Genomic DNA, 18352 nt, shown 5'->3' with positions numbered 1-18352 from the left:
CGGCAACCAATTAAAATCAGAACCGGCTTGGTTGACCCGCCCCTTTTACCGCCATGTAGCCAATAAACGTCGCCGGTAGGCAGGACCAACGTCAACTTTCACCTGCAACAACAAACACTGGTGACGGAGTGAATGACGAACCACCGAGTTCCTGTGTCCGCAGCACTGGCAGGAGGGCTTTCTCGGGTTTAATACAGAAAGGTAATGATTGACTGCCTCGTTATCTCTAATAGCAATATACTGTGTTGTACTGATGTGGTATAAAAGAGCTTATTTCCCACACATGCGCATACTGTACTTGCATGCTAAAGAAAAGAGGAAGACACTTTATATCATTACGCTAACACTGTAATGTGTACCTCATTTCCGCGTCGGTTAATTTAAATTATTTAAACGCAACTATTGGAAATTCCAATATAATTTAAACAGTTACAGCATCCAGATTTTTAAAAAAATATTTATATTTGAATATGCTATTTTGCAACAGAGTACGTTACCCGAAGGTGTACCATAAGGTAGTGATATGTATGTATATTTATATTAGTACTATTTCCTGTTATATTAGTCCATTATTGTAACCCTGTATCAACGTCTGTACATTGCCACTGTCGCAATATTGCTATGTTCTTAAATGTTTTATTACAAGACGTCTACTAAAGTCATTGAAAGTCATATTTTGGATAGGACTGCGTTGGAAATTCCAATTTTTCAGCTTGGCATAAGCAAAATTATGGTTTAGATTTAACTTCTGGGATCAGTTGTCAAACACAAACGTGAGGAATGTGCATTGGTGTGTGAGTGTTCTTTGGGAGACTCCAGTAAGCTGTAAAGGATCAGGAGGATTTTAGGATAAAGCAGAGGATTGTCTGTTGTCAGTTTGGTCACACCAGGCAGTGAAAGACATCCTCCATACACGCTGAAGAAATAAAATAGGTAACTTAATGTGACACATGTACGAGGCTGGATTTATGCTGAATGTAGACAAACGTAATAAGATATTCATCGTATATTTGATCTTTGATGTCATCACCATTAGTTCTGACCTCTGCAGGTGTGTACTCTTTTTATTGACCACCGATATTACTGATAAAGACAGTGATCCACAGTTTGTGGTTGTTGAAACACAGAAAGATAGAATGAGATGCTGTTTTTTTACTGTTGGTTTTTACTGACTTTGTTCTCAGATAAATGTTTTTTTCCCAAGTACGATTTTTGTAGCGGCTGTTTACCAAAGACTTCTAAGTCTTTAGTTAAATACAAAAATAAAATAAATAATAATCAAACTTTTTTTTTTTTTTTAAAAAAAAAAAAAAAGTTTGTTTTTTTTTTTTTTTTTAAAAAAAAAAAAAAAAACAAACTTTTTTTTTTTTTTTAAAAAAAAAAAAAAAGTTTGTTTTTTTTTTTTTTTTTTTTAAGTTTTTTGAGTCAATATATAATTTGAGTCAATATATAATATTCCCCATCGTGGCATCTGCTCCTTTGAAGTATTGGCTTGTCATCAGAGCTTAGGCCCCTGGGTGCTAAAGAATACAGCAGGCTGTTACTGTTATTGATTCCCAAATGCTGTCAGTCACCAGTCTGTGGTGTGTTTGTTGTTAAAAGGATGGGGGCGACGTCATTCACAACCAACAAGATTTACATAAAGAAAAACAAATGGTCTTTCAAAAAAGAATTTGAGTTTGTTCATTTGTTTGTTTTCACTTTACAGAATCACACCATGGTGTGGTAGCTGTTGGGAGGCATGGTCCTGTTTTTTAGACAACTTCTCCTTCTGCTCTGGAAGAACATCACTTATCGGAGGAGAAACAAGGTGCCTTTTTTATCTCTACAGAAAATTTAAAAAAAATTAATTTCTGTCAAAAAAAAATTGTATAAGACACAGTTTTGTTTCAGATGAGGTCATTATTAAACACAGGGTGCAGCATTGTTGCCAACAAAAGTGTGTTAAGATGTTTTACTACGTGTCAGATGCTGAATTTTCTCCTCATGTAGATCCAGCTGATCATCGAGCTACTATGGCCGCCCTTCCTCTTTGTCATTCTCATCTTCGTCCGTCAGTCGCACCCCCCCTACAAACAGGGCCAATGTGAGTAACTTCCCGACATGTACACACACACACAAACTTGAAACTGGCTGTGTACCAAGGAGATAAAGAGCTTTAACTTGTAGGTGGTACTTTTTCCTGGCCCGTATGTTTGTTTCTCTGATCTCCCAGGTTCTTGACCTAATTTGTAAAATCTGCATGGTGATAGTACCTTGTACCTTTGGGTAATGAAGATGGAGGAGGCAACGTAATTTATTATATAATAATATGAAAGCAATAGATTCTCATTTATCATTGCAAAAGTAGAAAATAGAAAAACAGTATAGACCTATATAAGAAATAAATGGTGGAAAAACCAGAAAAACAGACACAATTTTAATATAAAGAAATTGTAAGTTTGGTTTAATGTTAGAGCAAAAATATCTTAAGGAAAAATACAAACACTGATTATCTGGAAACTGAATATTGAAAATTGTAAGTTTGGTTTAATGTTAGAGTTAGAATAGAAACATAAAAAATACAAAACTTGACATTTAATTTATATAAAAATCTGCAGGATTTTGGGTCTATATTGTACCAGTTTCTGAGTGATTGATTTTTCTGATGTTTTGCTTTCAGGTCACTTTCCAAACAAAGCTCTGCCATCAGCAGGCACCTTGCCCTGGATTCAGGGCATCATTTGCAACATCTACAACCCCTGCTTCCACAGCCCCACACCAGGAGAAACACCAGGGCAGATTGGGAACTTTGACAACTCTATGTACGTAGACAGAAGCTCATAAGCAACTGAAAAACATTGTAAATTGTAATTTATTCAGGTCAGACTAGATTCTTTTACAGTTCTATCTCTGCTGCTTGTATGGAAAAATCAATGTGGAGTAGTGTTGGGTGACAGTCTGGGCAGCCATTATACCACTGACAATATAATTATGTTTTCGTATTGTTTCCACAGACTGTCTCGACTCTTAGTGGACACAAACACTCTTCTGTCCTACAGTGGAAATAGGAGCTTCTCGACCTATCAGGACCTAACGGAGAACATTCGAAAACTTGTGCAAAGACCTGGATTCTGGCCAAGTACAACCACGTCTCCAATTTACTAATCTTAAACAACCATATTAAGGCACAGGTCATTTTTCATACACTAAAACCGCACCTGTAACAATACAGTTACAGTGCAGTGTTGACCAGGAGGTTAGGTATTATTAGATCACACATGAATCATGAGTCATTTTATTGAACCTGTATCCTCTAAATGGTCGGTTTCCAGGAATTACAATAAATTATGTATGGAGGGAGAACGCCATTAGAGACTGGGTTTTTTTCAGTGCAGTTGTAAACAAGGCCATGGTTTAGTTGGAGTACAGGATGGTGAAGTGTCCAGTACATTTCCTATTGAACCAAATTTCTGGGTCATCTGGCTTAATGTTTTCACAGTGTAGTGTAACAATAAACATGTTTGTTTATTTATTTTTTAATTTGTATTTGTATTAACCAATGAAAACCCTAAACGAAGACATCTAATCTAGATAAAGAAACAGGATACTCAGCCTGTAAGACCATGATGGGGTTAAATTGTTGGAAAGCAGTGAAAGTGATGCAGGATTAAAAGAGGCAGAGAACAGTTCCCAGACTCATCTGAGCAGGACTGAATGGTGCCGGGCTACAGTAAAGCCATGAAAGGCTTTAAACAGGTGTTGAATGGATGGGTGACTGTGCCTCCAGCTTTTTTGTTCAGCCTCTTATTGATGATGGCGTATTAAATTACAGGACTACCCGGAACAAACAATTCAGTGATGTTTTTTTCCCACATTGAGAAATAGTTAAAAGATGTTATCAGAAAATGTGCGACTTGTGTCAAACAATCAGGTTCTCTCATGTCAATGATCAAGTGAACCATATACTTATATATCTATATATCTACATATATATAAATTATATATATATAATATATATTATATACTTTAAAAATCTTTGTGTTCTGAAAAGTTAACTGTAATGTCAGAGTTAACATCTCCCTTATTTGTTCCCTGCAGTAGAAAGAGTGGAGGATTACATGAGAGCCAATCAGACACTTTCCACCTTCCTCCTGACCAACACCAGCCTGTCAGCTGAAACTGTTGACCATCTGATGAAAGCTCGACTTAACCTGCAGGTAAAGCTGTATTTTATATTAGCAAAATGTCAATGTCAAGTATTTGTCACTGCTGCCGGTTTATCTACTAATGAAATTATCTTATTCAGAATCTACTAATCTATATCTACTAATGAAATTATCTTATTCAGTTTGCTGTGGATGGAACTGAGATGCAGGACCTGGTGTGTAATGCAAGCATGTTGAGCCAGTTTCTGACGGTGGACGAAGGACAGGACGTCTTCAGTGATCTTCAGGCTCAGCTGTGTAACCTGTCTGCTGATGTCTTGCTTCATGCCGAGCGACTCTTTCTATCCCAGCTTGACTATACCAAGTTTTTCACGGTAAGCAAGGGAAACGAACCGTATGTTTTTTGTTTTTTTTTATGTTCTAGCAATTGTCCTGTGTGACTGTCCGTCTAACTGTCCTTCCCCACAGAGAGACCGCCTGATAAGGAATGCTGCAGATCTCAGAGACATCAGTCAGGCTGTCACGCTGGCTTCCAAAGAGCTGGCTCTCCTGATCGATGATGTATGAACATACAGTCGAAACTAAAACTGAACTGAACCTGTCTGTATTTAAATCATTTAAATGTCTATTCAAGTATTTAGGTCAGGGGTGTAACTACGTATTAATAAATGTTTCTGCAATTCATTATTATTTATTCAAGTTACAAATGTTGTTCATTGCTGTGTAATAAAAAAACATGTAATTTATCAGGTTAGGAAACTACTGCATGGACTTTATTAAATGCTTCTTATGCTCCTGCGGGCCAAATTTGACCAAATTTACCATAGACTCTCTGTTGAGATCTGGTTGTTGATGAATTTCAGATTTTGTAGCAACTTGTTACCACAGACTCTCTGTTGAGATCTGGTTGTTGACTCCTCTTCTGTATCTCTTCCTCCAGTTTTCTGCTCTCTCCAGCTTCGCAGAGATGAGCTCAGCTCTTCGTCTTCTGTCTCCGGAGAATCGGACAGCTCTTCCAAAAGAGAGCTTCAAAGCTTTTACAAGAATCATGTGCGGCCATCCTGAGATCGGTGGCGAACACATACCCTCTCTCAACTGGTATGAAGACAATGACATCAAGTCCTTTTTGGGCAAAAATGGCACAGAGGACACAGTGTTGGACCATGACAACAACACCAGTAAGACAGTCAGCAGATGGGAGGTGTGGGTGTGTTTGTTTATCCATGACACGAGAAAGTGAGATTGTCCTAAAACAGAGTGACTTCCTCTATTTGGCTTTTAACTCAAACATGTTTCATACCTGTTTTTTTCTGACTAATTGAATACATGGAATTTGTAAAAAAAAACAACTTGACAACCTTTTTTTTTCTCATTTCATCACAGCTCCTTTCTGTAAAGATCTGATTCAAGGCCTGGAGAAAAACCCTCAGTCTCGAATTGTGTGGCGTAAAATCAAACCTCTCTTTATTGGAAAACTCTTGTACACACCAGACACTCCTGTTACACGACAAGTCATGATCCAGGTACAGTGAGTCAATCACAAATCACTCTTCTAGAGGTAGAGTTGCATTCCTAATGGCTGTCTAATGCTTGTGTTTGTTCAAGGTGAACAAAACGTTTGAGGACCTGCAGATTCTCCAGCGGCTGAATGAAGCCTGGATGGAAGTGGGACCACGCATCAAGACCTTCATGGAGAGCAGCATGGAGATTCAATTGTTGCAGGTGAGATTCAAACACCATAATGTTAGGTCAGTGTTGATGCTGCAGTTCATTTGTTGTGGGTCGTCATGTTTGTGAACTTTTAACAGAATTTGTTGCGGCGGCCAGACGTTGCACTTCTGGTCAACTTGCGTTTAGTCAACACATCCTGGACAGCTTCACGAATCTCTCAGTTCCTGTCCACACCCGGGTCGGACACCCAAAAAAATCCTGGTTCCCCTTCCACCTGGTTGGACATCTACAAGGACATCAGCAACACCGTACAGATTCTTGCAGACGTTACTAAGGTTGGTTCTCAATTGATGATTTTTATTATTATCATGCAAGAAAAATGTCATAGTAACAACCTCATGTCTCTGTGGCCGCTGTAGTGTTTTTCTCTCAACAAACTGGAGGCACTGGCCACAGAGGGTCAGATGGTGGACAGAGCGCTGGAACTTCTGGAAGACAGACAGTTCTGGGCAGGTGTGGTCTTCCTGCTGCCAAACTCTTCATCCCCTGAGCTGCCGCCTCACGTCACCTATAAGATCCGTATGGACATTGACGATGTGACCAGGACCAACAAGATCAAGGACAGGTGCTGAGAAAACATCAGAAACTGTCCTAGTTTGGTTCTGGTGGGAACTGGCTCTGTTTGACAACCTCAAAGTAAAGTCAAGTTAAAAAAGAAAATACTATTACCATACCATACTTAGCCACCAGTTTGTTTTTTTTACTCCGTCTTATACAGTCCCCCTATTTCTGCTGAACATGTTGCAGCCAGGATTTTGGTACCGTGTATTTAAATGACCTTGGACAAGATTAGAAAACCCTGGTTTCTTACTGATGGTTAGTACGAATGTACTAAGACAATTGCAAACTCAATTTGATCTTGCAACAGAAGTTGTATTTCTTTCCCCTTTAGGTTTTGGGATCCTGGTCCAGCAGCTGACCCATTCAATGACATGCGCTATATATGGGGCGGTTTTGTCTACATCCAAGACCTGGTGGAGAGGGCTGTGAGTCGAATCCTGACTGGTGTTCAGCAAACGACAGGGATCTACGTCCAGCAGATGCCCTACCCCTGCTATGTGGATGATGTGTAAGTTACAATACAACGTGAAAACCAATATTATCAGCCGACATTAGCATAATTACGTAATACCAGTAAAAATCGCTTTGAGTTTTTCCTCTGATAATGAAAACCCGATGACGCAACGCAGTATAAGTCTTGGTCTCTTTTCTTTTGTATTTTCAGCTTTCTTCGCGTGCTCAATCGCTCTCTGCCGCTCTTCATGACTTTAGCCTGGATCTACTCGGTTGCTATGATCATCAAAGGGGTGGTGTATGAAAAGGAGGCGAGGCTGAAGGAAACCATGAGGATTATGGGTCTGGGAACAGGAACACTGTGGCTCAGCTGGTTCATCAGTAGTGTGGTTCCTTTCCTGATCTCTGCTGCACTTCTCATCGCTCTGCTGAAGGTAAGATGATCATTTACTCCACAGCAAGAAAACTAAAGGACGAAGCATTACTCATTCAAGACAAGCCTGCAGTCAGCATATCACAAGCCTTCATTTTGTGCTGACAGCAAATCCAACGCCTGTAAACATGTACGGTTGTAAAAGGAAAATATCAAATATCTACTCATTAATCTCTCGTTCCTCACCTCCTGTTCTTCATCCTATCAGTGGGATGACATCCTGCCATACAGCAACCCAGCCGTTGTCTTCTTCTTCCTGACTGCGTTTGCCACTGCCACCATCATGCAGTGTTTCCTCATCAGTGCCTTCTTCTCTAAAGCCAACCTGGCTTCTGCCTGTGGGGGCCTTATCTACTTTGGCCTCTACCTGCCCTACGTCCTGTGTGTAGCCTGGAGGGACCATCTCAACACAACACACAGAATACTGGCGGTGAGTTAATTACTCAGGATAAAATAAGTATAAATGCAAGCAAGAATTGGGCTTTTAGGGATTAAAACAAAATATTCTGTTTATTATTCACATAATGGTTGTGATTTTATTAAACTGTATTGTTCAGAAGACTGTTTTAAATCAAATCTTTGTCAAATCATGCCTTTTTCTTTCTCAGAGTTTCCTCTCCCCTGTGGCCTTTGGGTTTGGCTGTGAGTACTTCTCCCAGTATGAGGAGCAGGGAATGGGCATCCAGTGGTACAACCTACGCTCCAGCCCCATGGAAGGAGACACGTACAATTTCACAACCTCAATAACTATGCTTTATGTGGACGCCTTCCTCTATGCCACTGCAGCCTGGTACATCGAGGCTGTGTTCCCTGGTATAACCTCATTTGCTTTTGTCACAATTTAATCAAATTTCATACATCGAGTCACAAAAAGAGCTTTCAACATTTAAGTTTTGGTCGACTAATTACCATTTTAGTTTTACTAACCTGTCTGTAAAGACTCCTGTAAAGAGTGTATGTACTGCTGTAGGTGTTACTGATCAGGATAATGCTACATTTGACTAGTTACTAACTCAGCTGTTGTTCTACATTTAGGGTCATTTTAATATCAATTAATAGTCTTTTCATCTTTTCTGCTGCACCAGGTGAGTTTGGAATTCCTAGACCATGGTATTTCATCTTCCAGATGAACTACTGGAGCGGAATCCCTCTGGAAGCAGGGATCCCAATCCCACCAGCACCCACAGAGAAGGATGAAGGTACAAGTCCTTAACAGCTGATACATATGGTGTAATGTGATGGGTCACAATAGTTGAAAATAAACTAGATTGAAGACAGATTTGGATTTATTGTAATGTACGTGCTGTTAGTGGCAGCTCAGGTTACAGATTTTGGTGATGGAGTAAAGCTTTCCAATGTTGGAAAATCCTCAGCTGTACCGTGGTGGAAGATATTTTAACTTTTAAAAACCTAAAAGTCACGTCTCTGTCGTCAGATCGTATTGAACCAGAGCCGAGTGACTTAACTCTGGGCGTGAGCATCAGAGACCTGGTGAAAATCTACAAGAAAGGAGCAAAATTAGCTGTCAATCATCTGAACCTGAAGTTCTACGAGGGGCAGATCACCTCATTTCTCGGACACAACGGAGCTGGAAAAACCACCACCATGTGAGTGTGCCATGAGAACCTTTAATCATTTTTCTTTTAGAATAATTTTCATTGTTAATTTTACTAGGAGAAGAGTCAAAATAATCATTTTGATTGTGACTGCTTGTTTGTTTGATAGATCTGTCCTGACAGGACTGTTCCCTCCGACCTCTGGGACGGTGTACATCAAGGGGTTGGACATTCGCAGTGATATGGAGATCATCAGGAAGACATTGGGTGTCTGTCCACAGCACAACGTCCTCTTTGACAAGTAAGTTCATCTGTCGTTTTTCAAATAACCTCAGCGTCTGTGGTGAACTGTTGTGGTCAGCATGTCTTCGGCTTTTTTTTTTCTGTCTCAGACTCACTGTAGAGGAACACGTGTGGTTTTACGGACGTCTGAAGGGTTTGTCAGAAAAAGAGGTCAGAGCTGAGTTAGACACTTTACTGGACGATGTCGGTCTCCTGCACAAAAGACATGAACAGACAAGAAACCTCTCTGGTAAATATATTTGAAAAACAATATTTTATTCATATATTTTTATTATTGCTGTTTTCTAAGGTTCTTTTCCATTCATACTAGGGGGTATGCAGAGGAAGCTCTCTGTGGCCATAGCATTTGTTGGAGGATCTAAGGTGGTTGTTCTGGACGAACCCACAGCTGGAGTGGATCCTTACTCCCGCAGAGGAATCTGGGATCTTTTACTCAAATACCGCAAAGGTTGGACAATGTGTTGAAGTAGTGCTTAGTGAACAGAAAATAAGTTAATTTAGTCATCATTTATCATGACTTCTGTCATGTAGCCTGTGAGCCTGCGTACAAATGACAAGACCCAGTAAATGTGTGTCTCTGCCGTTCTAAACAAAGACCGGACCATCATCTTGTGCACTCACTACATGGATGAAGCCGAGCTGTTGGGCGACAGGATCGCCATCATTTCTCAGGGAAAACTCTGCTGCTGTGGATCACCTCTCTTCCTGAAATCCCAACTGGGATCTGGATATTACCTCACGGTAGTGAAAAAGGAAGGTCTGGAGGTCGGCACTCCCAGCAACACCAGTATCTGCACCAGCACCACCACCAGCACCAACAAGCTACCTGCTCTCAAGGTCTGATTTAAGATTTGTTTTGCTGGTATTAGTGCAGTTCAGATGCACCCACCTAATGCTCAAATTAAAAGAAAATCATATTAAAAATTGAATTAAAATACATTTTACAAATAGAGATGCATTTACAATATTTAGCTCATGAGGCTGTTTTGTCAATATAAATATTTTAGGACAGTGAGTCATCTCTGAGTGAAGACACCGGGCTGGGGAGTGAAGACTGCAGCTCCAGTAAGTATTTAGTCATTTAGGGAAGTAGACAGGAATCATTTACGAGCTATTTGTACAATTCATGTTATGCACTGCGTAGACATTAATAATTAAATACAAAATAAAACGAGAGAATTTAATGTATTTTTTGTGTGTCGTCATCATCACCATCACTACAGACCTGGCGATGTTGCTCTCCTTGGCACAACACCATATCCCTGGGGCGAGGCTGGTGGAGGAGTCAGGGCGGGAGGCGGTGATTAATCTGCCACAGGAGGCCGCTAAAAACAGTAGCTTGGCCATTTTTCTGTCTGAACTGGATCAGAGGCTGAATGAACTGGGTATCAGCAGCTATGGGCTGTCAGACAGCACACTGGAGGAGGTAAATCCTTTTACATTTCCAGGCAAGTCATATGTCACTGTTTGTTGACCAAAACTGTCCAGCTCCAAAAAATGAGTCAGTCCCAACTTTCAGCAGTCATTTCACAAAAACATCTTCTTTACATTAGGGTTAGAGCTGCACATTGTATAGAATATAATTATTTATACTAAACCTGAGTTATTTTAAACGTATCAAATGGTAATATGCTGCCATCTACTGTCTGTATGTTAATCATTATTTTAACGTATCAAATGGTAATATACTGCCATCTACTGTCTGTATGTTAATCATGAAACACTAAGGACATTTAACAAAACTGGAAATCTTTTGTGTAACAACATTTTTATTTAATGTTTATGTGTCTCTTCAATTGGAAATCTTTTGTGTAACAACATAGAAACACAGTTTGGAGTTGCACCACATACCAAGTTAATTTTTATTTAATGTTTATGTGTCTCTTGAGCTTCAACAGAGACAAACTTTATTTGAATAGCATCGAATAATTTCATTTAATTTGCCCGTATACCTTATAATCCAAATATTCTCCTCTAACTGAATCTCTATCTCATAGAAAATCCTTGTTGAATTGGTGAAGTTAAGCTTTTTCATCACCACAATTTCTGTTTTCCAGATTTTCCTACGAGTGGCCGAGGAGACAGGTGTGGACGCTGAACCTGTGCTGCAGTCTGAGCCTCCACTGAGCCAGAGGACATCGGCAGGACAGAGGGTTGAGACTCAACAAGCTGAGCAGCCAGAGACAGGTATACAGAGTTACTCTCAGTCACACAGTTCAGCTGTAAACATTCTAAATACTGGGTCAATGAACAGCCAGTACATGTCTCCAGTTATGACTGTTTGTCTCCACACTGCTGCCAGGAAGGAAAAGGCTTCGTAAGAAAGGTACCTCAGATCATCACATTCTTTTTTTTTTAATATAAGTCTTATCCATTTTCCAAATAGTTTAAAAATGCCCTTAATATTATAATTGTAATTGTTTTATAATTTAGAAAGCTTCATGCCAAGGGCCTTTCAATTGACTTTTTATTTTGTTTTTGTCCCCATTCTTTAAAGAGGGTAACGTTGACCCACATCTTTATTTACGTTAGTACTGTGTATATTCGTTTTTTGCTTATCATGTGCTTTTCTTTTCTTTTTTAAGAACCACAGGAAACTGACCTGTTGAGTGGAGATGGTCGGGGAGGGATCCCTCTGACTGGTTGGTGGCTGACGTGGCAACAGTTCAGAGCTCTCTTCCTTAAACGCTGGCTTTATGCTCGGAGGAGTCGAAGAGGCATTTTTGCTCAGGTTATACGACGCACGTGTCAGAAGTTACACTGTTGATGTCATTATCAAAAAGTAGTTGATTCATGAACTGTTGACAAGTGTGTGTGCTTTGTTCACCCCTTGTCTCACCTCTTTAAATTTCAGATTGTCTTGCCAGCCGTGTTTGTCCTGATTGCTCTTCTCTTCAGCCTCATTGTGCCTTCTTTTGGAAAGTATCCTGCTCTGCAGCTGCAGCCGTGGATGTATGGGGAACAGTACACCTTCATCAGGTTGGCCTCCACCTAGTTATGCCGACAATCTTTATCAGCAGAGAAGAAATATGACACGGGCCTCATTCCCACTGAACACAAAAAACATTTATTACTACAGATATACAAATATTAAATTAATATATATCATATATGACCATTAAAGCAAAATGACACATATGCTTAGATCTTCATTTCTACGCCTCTGTTTTTATGAGTGTGCACTTTTGGTCTCTCTCGTAGTAATGACGCCCCTGGGAATCCAGTGTTTGAGAACCTGTTGGATGCTCTGCTGGACACTCCAGGATTTGGTACAAAGTGCATGGAGACAGAGGACAAAGACAACAGCACGTGAGACAGTCCTGCAAACAACATACTTTTTCTTTTTGGCCTAACTACAAGTACATACACAATACTTATATTTATCTGGGATATATAGTATTGAAAATAATTGTACTATTGGATTAATGTAAAATGTGTAACTTGATGGTTAAAATATTACATATTTGTGTGTGGTGAGGAGGTTGATGGGGGGTGTATTGCCAACAGCGTGCTTAAAGGGGAGGTTGAGGGTGTATTGCCAACAGCGTGCTTAAAGAAGTGTCTTTTTTATTGTAGGGGACCTGAATGTGAAAATGTGCGAGCAGGACTGTTGATGAGACCACATGTTTCCCTCTCCACCTGGAAGATGTTTAGTAAAGGCAACTGGAGCAGAGAAAATCCCTCGCCTGAATGTCAGTGTAGTACAGAGGACGTCAGACGCATGCTCCCTGACTGTCCACAGGGAGCAGGTGGACTTCCACCTCCACAGGTAAGTGTGTAAAATAACAAGGTGAATTGTACTGTTGACTGTTTCTGAGTGGGAAAATAATTCTATTGACTTATCTCTTAGATTAAAAGACTGACTGGAGACATTCTTCAGAACCTGACAGGCTACAACGTTTCAGATTACCTGGTGAAAACCTACCCACAAATCCTGAAGAAAAGGTAACATAAAATGAAAATGCGCTGTAAATAGTTCAATTTAAAAAACAATTATCAAGTCTGGGATTTTGGTTCTAATTAAATTTTTGTTTTTCTTAAAAAAAAAAACAACTCCTATTATTATAGCCTGAAATACAAGAAGTGGGTGAATGAATTCAGGTAAAAGCAGAGGCAGCAACATGTTTGCACAATCTCAAAAAAAAAAATGTTATAATGTCAAAAAACTGAAATGTCCGTGTTTCAGATACGGAGGCTTTTCTCTAGGAGGCAAAGCCACGAAGACTTTGCCTCAGAAACATCAAGTCCAAGAATCCGTCATGGCAATCAGGACTCGATATAGAGTTCCACAGGTAACAGTTAGGGATCAGGTTTATCTTTTTCTCCACAGTCTTATTATATAGTATTTATGTATATTAATGTTTTGCCTCTATAATACAGAACAGTTCACTGAATGACCTACTTAACCAGCTGCCTGACATTCTCGGAGGACTCAACAGTCAAAACAACGTCAAGGTAACTGTGTCTCTCCTCTGACTCATTATAGGGTCTTGAAAATACACTATGAAATACTTTATTGTGGCAAAAACACAGACTTTAAGTCTGTTCTCACTGCTATACTCAGGTGTGGTACAATAACAAAGGCTGGCATGCCATGGTGTCATTTGTCAATGTGATGAACAACGGCCTGTTGAGAGCCAGTCTACCATCAGGTCCAGAGAGGAGGAGACACGGCATCACCGTCTACAACCACCCACTCAACCTCACCAAGGAACAACTCACTCAGATGGCCATGTATGTTCTAATTTGTTATCTTTTATTTTATTTTTCTTGTGACATTAACAGCAGTATTTAAGAAAGTCTTTAAAGTACCATGTATGAAAAGTTGAAAGAAAGCAGAACAAAACCAGAAGAACATTGATCATTAAATCTACATTTACATGGTGTGGATTTTGTGTGTGTTCCTACCTGACTCTGCTTTTCTTTTTTGTCTTTTTTCAGGATGACAACATCAGTAGACGTTCTGGTTTCCATCTGCGTCATCTTTGCCATGTCCTTTGTGCCGGCCAGTTTTGTCCTTTTTCTGATTGAGGAGAGAATCAGCAAAGCAAAGCACCTCCAGTTTGTCAGTGGAGTCAAACCCATCCTGTACTGGCTGGCGAACTTCACCTGGGACATGGTCAGTAATTAATGAGTATATGAGTCGCAAATCCAGTATCTTCTATATTCTTGAAATTCCTGCTTCAATTTGTGTAATCTTAAAAAAAAAATCTTTTTTCTCCAATCACATCTTGTCTGCAGTTGAACTACAGCGTCCCGGCTACGATGGTGGTGCTGATTTTTATCAGTTTTCAGCAGCAGTCATATGTTTCTGAGACCAATCTGCCTGCTCTCATCCTGCTCCTTCTCCTTTATGGGTAGGTTTGAATAAAATGTGTTTCCCATGATTCCCCAAATCATCACCAGTCTTAACACATGGATTGAGTGAATGACAAATCCTCCTAAAATTAATTTATTTGAATTTTTTTAATTAAACTTTTGTCTGATATATTTTTCTAATATATGACCTAACATTATATATATGATTATAAATACTATAAATACTAACATCTATTTTATTATCTTTAGGTGGTCCATCACTCCACTTATGTACCCAGCATCCTTTGTCTTCACTGTTCCCAGTACAGCTTATGTGGTTCTGACTTCCATCAACCTGTTCATTGGAATCAATGGCAGCATAGCCACCTTTGTCCTGGAGCTGTTTATAGATGAGGTAGAAACCTTGTTGCTTTTCCACAGCTAAATACTCATAAATCTGAATATAAAACCTATATTTTTTGATACTCTTACCTTCTGATAAATCTCTCTAGCATCTGAATGCTGTGAACCAAGTCCTGAAGAAAGTCTTCCTCATTTTCCCCCATTTCTGTTTGGGACGAGGACTCATCGACATGGCCAAAAATCAGGCCATGGCTGATGCTTTCAAGAGACTGGGTATGAAGTTTGGGAAAAGAGTCCATATACAGTTGATTTGATGTACTTTGTAGCTTTTAGAGACAAATCCTATTGTGACAAAATATCATTTAATTTTGTCACAACATTGAATGTAGTTCCTAATATCCATAAAACTCTCACACCATTTTTTTGCATATTATCCATCTCACTTCTAATATGTGTTGGGTTTTTTTGTAAAGAAAACTAATATTTGTAGGTTTATTTCCTATTTTGTAGGTAGTAGACCAAACCTGCATCCTCTGCAGTGGGATTTTGTTGGAAAGAACTTGTTTGCAATGGCAGCTCAAGGCGTCATCTTCTTCATCTTCACCATACTACTGCAGTACAAGTTTTTCATACACTTAAGGTATGAATTTAAAATGTACTGAGACACATACTTTATTTTAATGAAGTCTGTTCAATCCCTAACTAACTGTGATGATTGTTTTTATTTGTATTTAGTGCCTACTAAACCACTAAATGATCTTGTTTTGAACATCTGTCCAGGCCGTGGTGCACTGAGCCTGAGATTCTTCCTCTCGCCCCAGAAGACAAGGACGTGGCCAGAGAGAGAGAGAGGGTGAAAAGTGGCCTAGCCCAGTCGGACATCCTCACCATGACAGATCTCAGCAAGGTTCAGCCAACGTTCTGCTTTAAAACAATAAACAAGGATTCCATAACTCTATACATATAAATATTGTGATTGGAATAACACCATAGTAAACAAGAATGTGTCAGTATTTCTTAATCACTTATCCACTAACATTATTATGTTTTAAGGTCTACAAATCAGGGAGGAAGCCAGCAGTGGATCGTCTCTGCCTCGGGATTCCACGTGGAGAGGTGTACACATTGTTGAGTTAAAATACAAACAAACAACACTACTATATGTCTTACTCTTGATGCAGCATACGCTGCTTAACAACTGTAGCCTGTACACTCATGGCTGTGGTCATATAAATATATATATAAATATATACATACATCCGGAAATGTATATAACGTGTTTTTTTGTTGTTTTTTTTACCAGTGCTTTGGTCTGCTGGGTGTGAATGGAGCAGGCAAGACATCAACATTTCGTATGCTGACTGGAGACACGGCTATAACCTATGGAGAAGCGTTCCTCAACCACTACAGGTAAAGATCTAACATTGAAGACATTCATCTAATCATTATTTTTTTTACTTTTACTTCTTGTAGCATCAAAACATCGTCAGCATACACTTTGCCCGTGAAATCTTCATCTTTGCATCTCTTCAGCGTCAGTATTGATAAACCGTGTTTCCATGTGGTTCTTAGCGTGTTGACTGAGATGGAACAGGTCCACCAGCTGATGGGTTACTGCCCACAGTTTGATGCCATCAGTGATCTGCTGACAGGACGGGAACATCTGGAGCTGTATGCCCGTCTACGAGGGGTTCAGGAAGAATCTGTCACCAAGGTAAAGTAACACTGTGGAATAATATTTATTTATAATATTTATTTCTGTCTTGTATAAATCTGCAGTAGTAGTTCACAGGAGGAAGAATATTTTTTATCGGATAAAAACAACAATTTCAATATTTATAGTCATTCTTACCCATACACTATGTGTAGGTTAGTGGTCAATGTGGTCAACCTTTTTGGCATTTTAAATACCAAAAAAACATAAATAGATTTAACCCTATGTCAATATAAAATACAAAATATGTGGATATATTTTCTGCTGCAAATACTACACACTCTTGTGAGCAAAACAACCAAGACTGTTTTTCCTGTTCATTCTGCTGCCACTGTGTCAATGCAGCTTTGTGCCAAATATACTGCACTGCGCTGTTTATAGACAGCCAGTCTATTTTGAGTCCCAGACTCAGTGGCGGTGTATATTTAGACATTCTCTTCAGCTGCACCACACAGGAGAGATGACACTCTGTTTAATTAATTACTTCTCTTCTGTTCATCAGTCTTGTTTTGGGTGGTACATGTATCAGAACAGTTACCTTTAGCTGCAGCCTTCACAGCAGTGTGGCCTCCTCTGTTTTACAGGTGGCCCAGTGGGGAGTGAAGAAGCTGGGACTGACACAGTACGCTGATCAGGAGGCTGGAGGCTACAGTGGAGGAAACAAGAGGAAACTCTCCACTGCCATTTCCCTTATAGGGGCCCCACCTGTTATATTCTTGGTAAGGCACAAACTTGTGTATCATAATAGTTAAGTAGTTAATAGTTTTGAGAAATGAGAACATCCTTAATATAATTTCAACATAATATCAAATACATTTCAAATTATAAACTTCATATTCAAAACAGTGATTTTTATTGAAAAAGTCCAGCTTACAGGACTTTGAAAATGCTCAATCTATGTCATTCACAGTTTAATGGAGAATATATATTTTCACTGTCGTTTCCTTTGTTTTGATTCATGTTAGGATGAACCAACAACTGGTATGGACCCAAAAGCCAAACGATTCCTTTGGAACTGCATCCTCAGTGTCACCAAAGAGGGGAGAGCTGTTGTTCTTACATCCCACAGGTAGAATCCAATGTACAACAAAGTGCTGTACACACAAGATTTGTATAAAGAAGAATATGTGTTGTGACTGAATGTACTGTACAATGAAGAAAAGAAGGGATGTCCCCTCTGAGTCTTTAAGCTACTTGGATACTGCTGCAGTACTATTGGTGACCAGCAGGAGCTTGCTATCATCCCATTGGTCCATCTTATAAATTAATGTCATATTTAAGAAGCTTGAAGAGGCAACTTTTTTTTTTCATAAAAAGGTTAAATAGTATGTTTTTTTTTCTTGTGTTCAAATGTTAATACGTTTGTTTCTGTGTCTGTATGGACAGTATGGAGGAATGTGAGGCTCTCTGCACCAGAATGGCCATCATGGTCAATGGAAGGTTTCAGTGTCTGGGGTCAGTTCAACACCTGAAGAACAGGTGAGCCCATAATACATGTTGAATACAAACCACAACAAATACTTTAGTTGAACCTAACATTTCAAATTTTCTTTTTGTTTATATTGTTAATTTTGAAGTTTGGAAGAGAGTCAGTGGAAAAAAAAAACTCTTTCCTGTGTCAACAACTTTCTCCCATCATTCAGGTTTGGTGATGGCTACACTATCATTCTCCGATTAGTAGACCATAATACTAATCCAGACCATTGTTCTGTGAGCTCATACATGAAGAACATCTTCCCCAGCATTGAGCTGAAGGAGCATCACCAAAATGTGCTGCAGTATCAGCTGCCCT

General features: G+C 39.4%; 2 protein-coding genes across 14 annotated transcripts in view; one reads left to right on the top strand and one right to left on the bottom strand.

The window, feature by feature from the left end:
* The window catches only part of dock7 (dedicator of cytokinesis 7), a 428740-nt gene that overhangs the window by 268261 nt on the left and 142127 nt on the right, over positions 1–18352 (bottom strand). The gene's annotated exons all lie outside the window — the stretch shown is intronic.
* The window catches only part of abca7 (ATP-binding cassette, sub-family A (ABC1), member 7), a 19948-nt gene continuing 1667 nt past the window's right edge, over positions 72–18352 (top strand). Inside the window, 50 exon segments of the mRNA XM_025054107.1 lie at positions 72–201; positions 1709–1810; positions 1993–2086; positions 2663–2804; positions 2997–3121; positions 4081–4199; positions 4331–4522; positions 4617–4709; positions 5089–5326; positions 5532–5671; positions 5754–5870; positions 5957–6154; positions 6239–6444; positions 6772–6948; positions 7105–7327; positions 7535–7756; positions 7935–8139; positions 8412–8525; positions 8762–8933; positions 9052–9183; positions 9275–9414; positions 9496–9633; positions 9781–10022; positions 10193–10250; positions 10409–10611; positions 11243–11372; positions 11488–11511; positions 11771–11916; positions 12040–12164; positions 12387–12494; positions 12762–12954; positions 13036–13130; positions 13254–13286; positions 13372–13477; positions 13566–13640; positions 13750–13919; positions 14127–14304; positions 14427–14542; positions 14754–14898; positions 14996–15119; positions 15357–15486; positions 15627–15753; positions 15900–15962; positions 16150–16256; positions 16419–16560; positions 17145–17279; positions 17526–17629; positions 17947–18039; positions 18204–18346; positions 18349–18352. The exon segment at positions 18349–18352 is cut by the window's right edge and continues 97 nt beyond it. Of these exon segments, the coding sequence (XP_024909875.1) occupies positions 1742–1810; positions 1993–2086; positions 2663–2804; positions 2997–3121; positions 4081–4199; positions 4331–4522; positions 4617–4709; positions 5089–5326; positions 5532–5671; positions 5754–5870; positions 5957–6154; positions 6239–6444; positions 6772–6948; positions 7105–7327; positions 7535–7756; positions 7935–8139; positions 8412–8525; positions 8762–8933; positions 9052–9183; positions 9275–9414; positions 9496–9633; positions 9781–10022; positions 10193–10250; positions 10409–10611; positions 11243–11372; positions 11488–11511; positions 11771–11916; positions 12040–12164; positions 12387–12494; positions 12762–12954; positions 13036–13130; positions 13254–13286; positions 13372–13477; positions 13566–13640; positions 13750–13919; positions 14127–14304; positions 14427–14542; positions 14754–14898; positions 14996–15119; positions 15357–15486; positions 15627–15753; positions 15900–15962; positions 16150–16256; positions 16419–16560; positions 17145–17279; positions 17526–17629; positions 17947–18039; positions 18204–18346; positions 18349–18352 (6575 nt within the window). The 5' untranslated portion in view covers positions 72–201; positions 1709–1741.

Source organism: Cynoglossus semilaevis, chromosome 2 (genome assembly GCF_000523025.1).
Source record: "Cynoglossus semilaevis isolate Cse_v1.0 chromosome 2, Cse_v1.0, whole genome shotgun sequence".
In the NCBI taxonomy this organism is placed as follows: domain Eukaryota; kingdom Metazoa; phylum Chordata; class Actinopteri; order Pleuronectiformes; family Cynoglossidae; genus Cynoglossus; species Cynoglossus semilaevis.
This window is presented reverse-complemented; position numbering and strand designations above follow the sequence as displayed.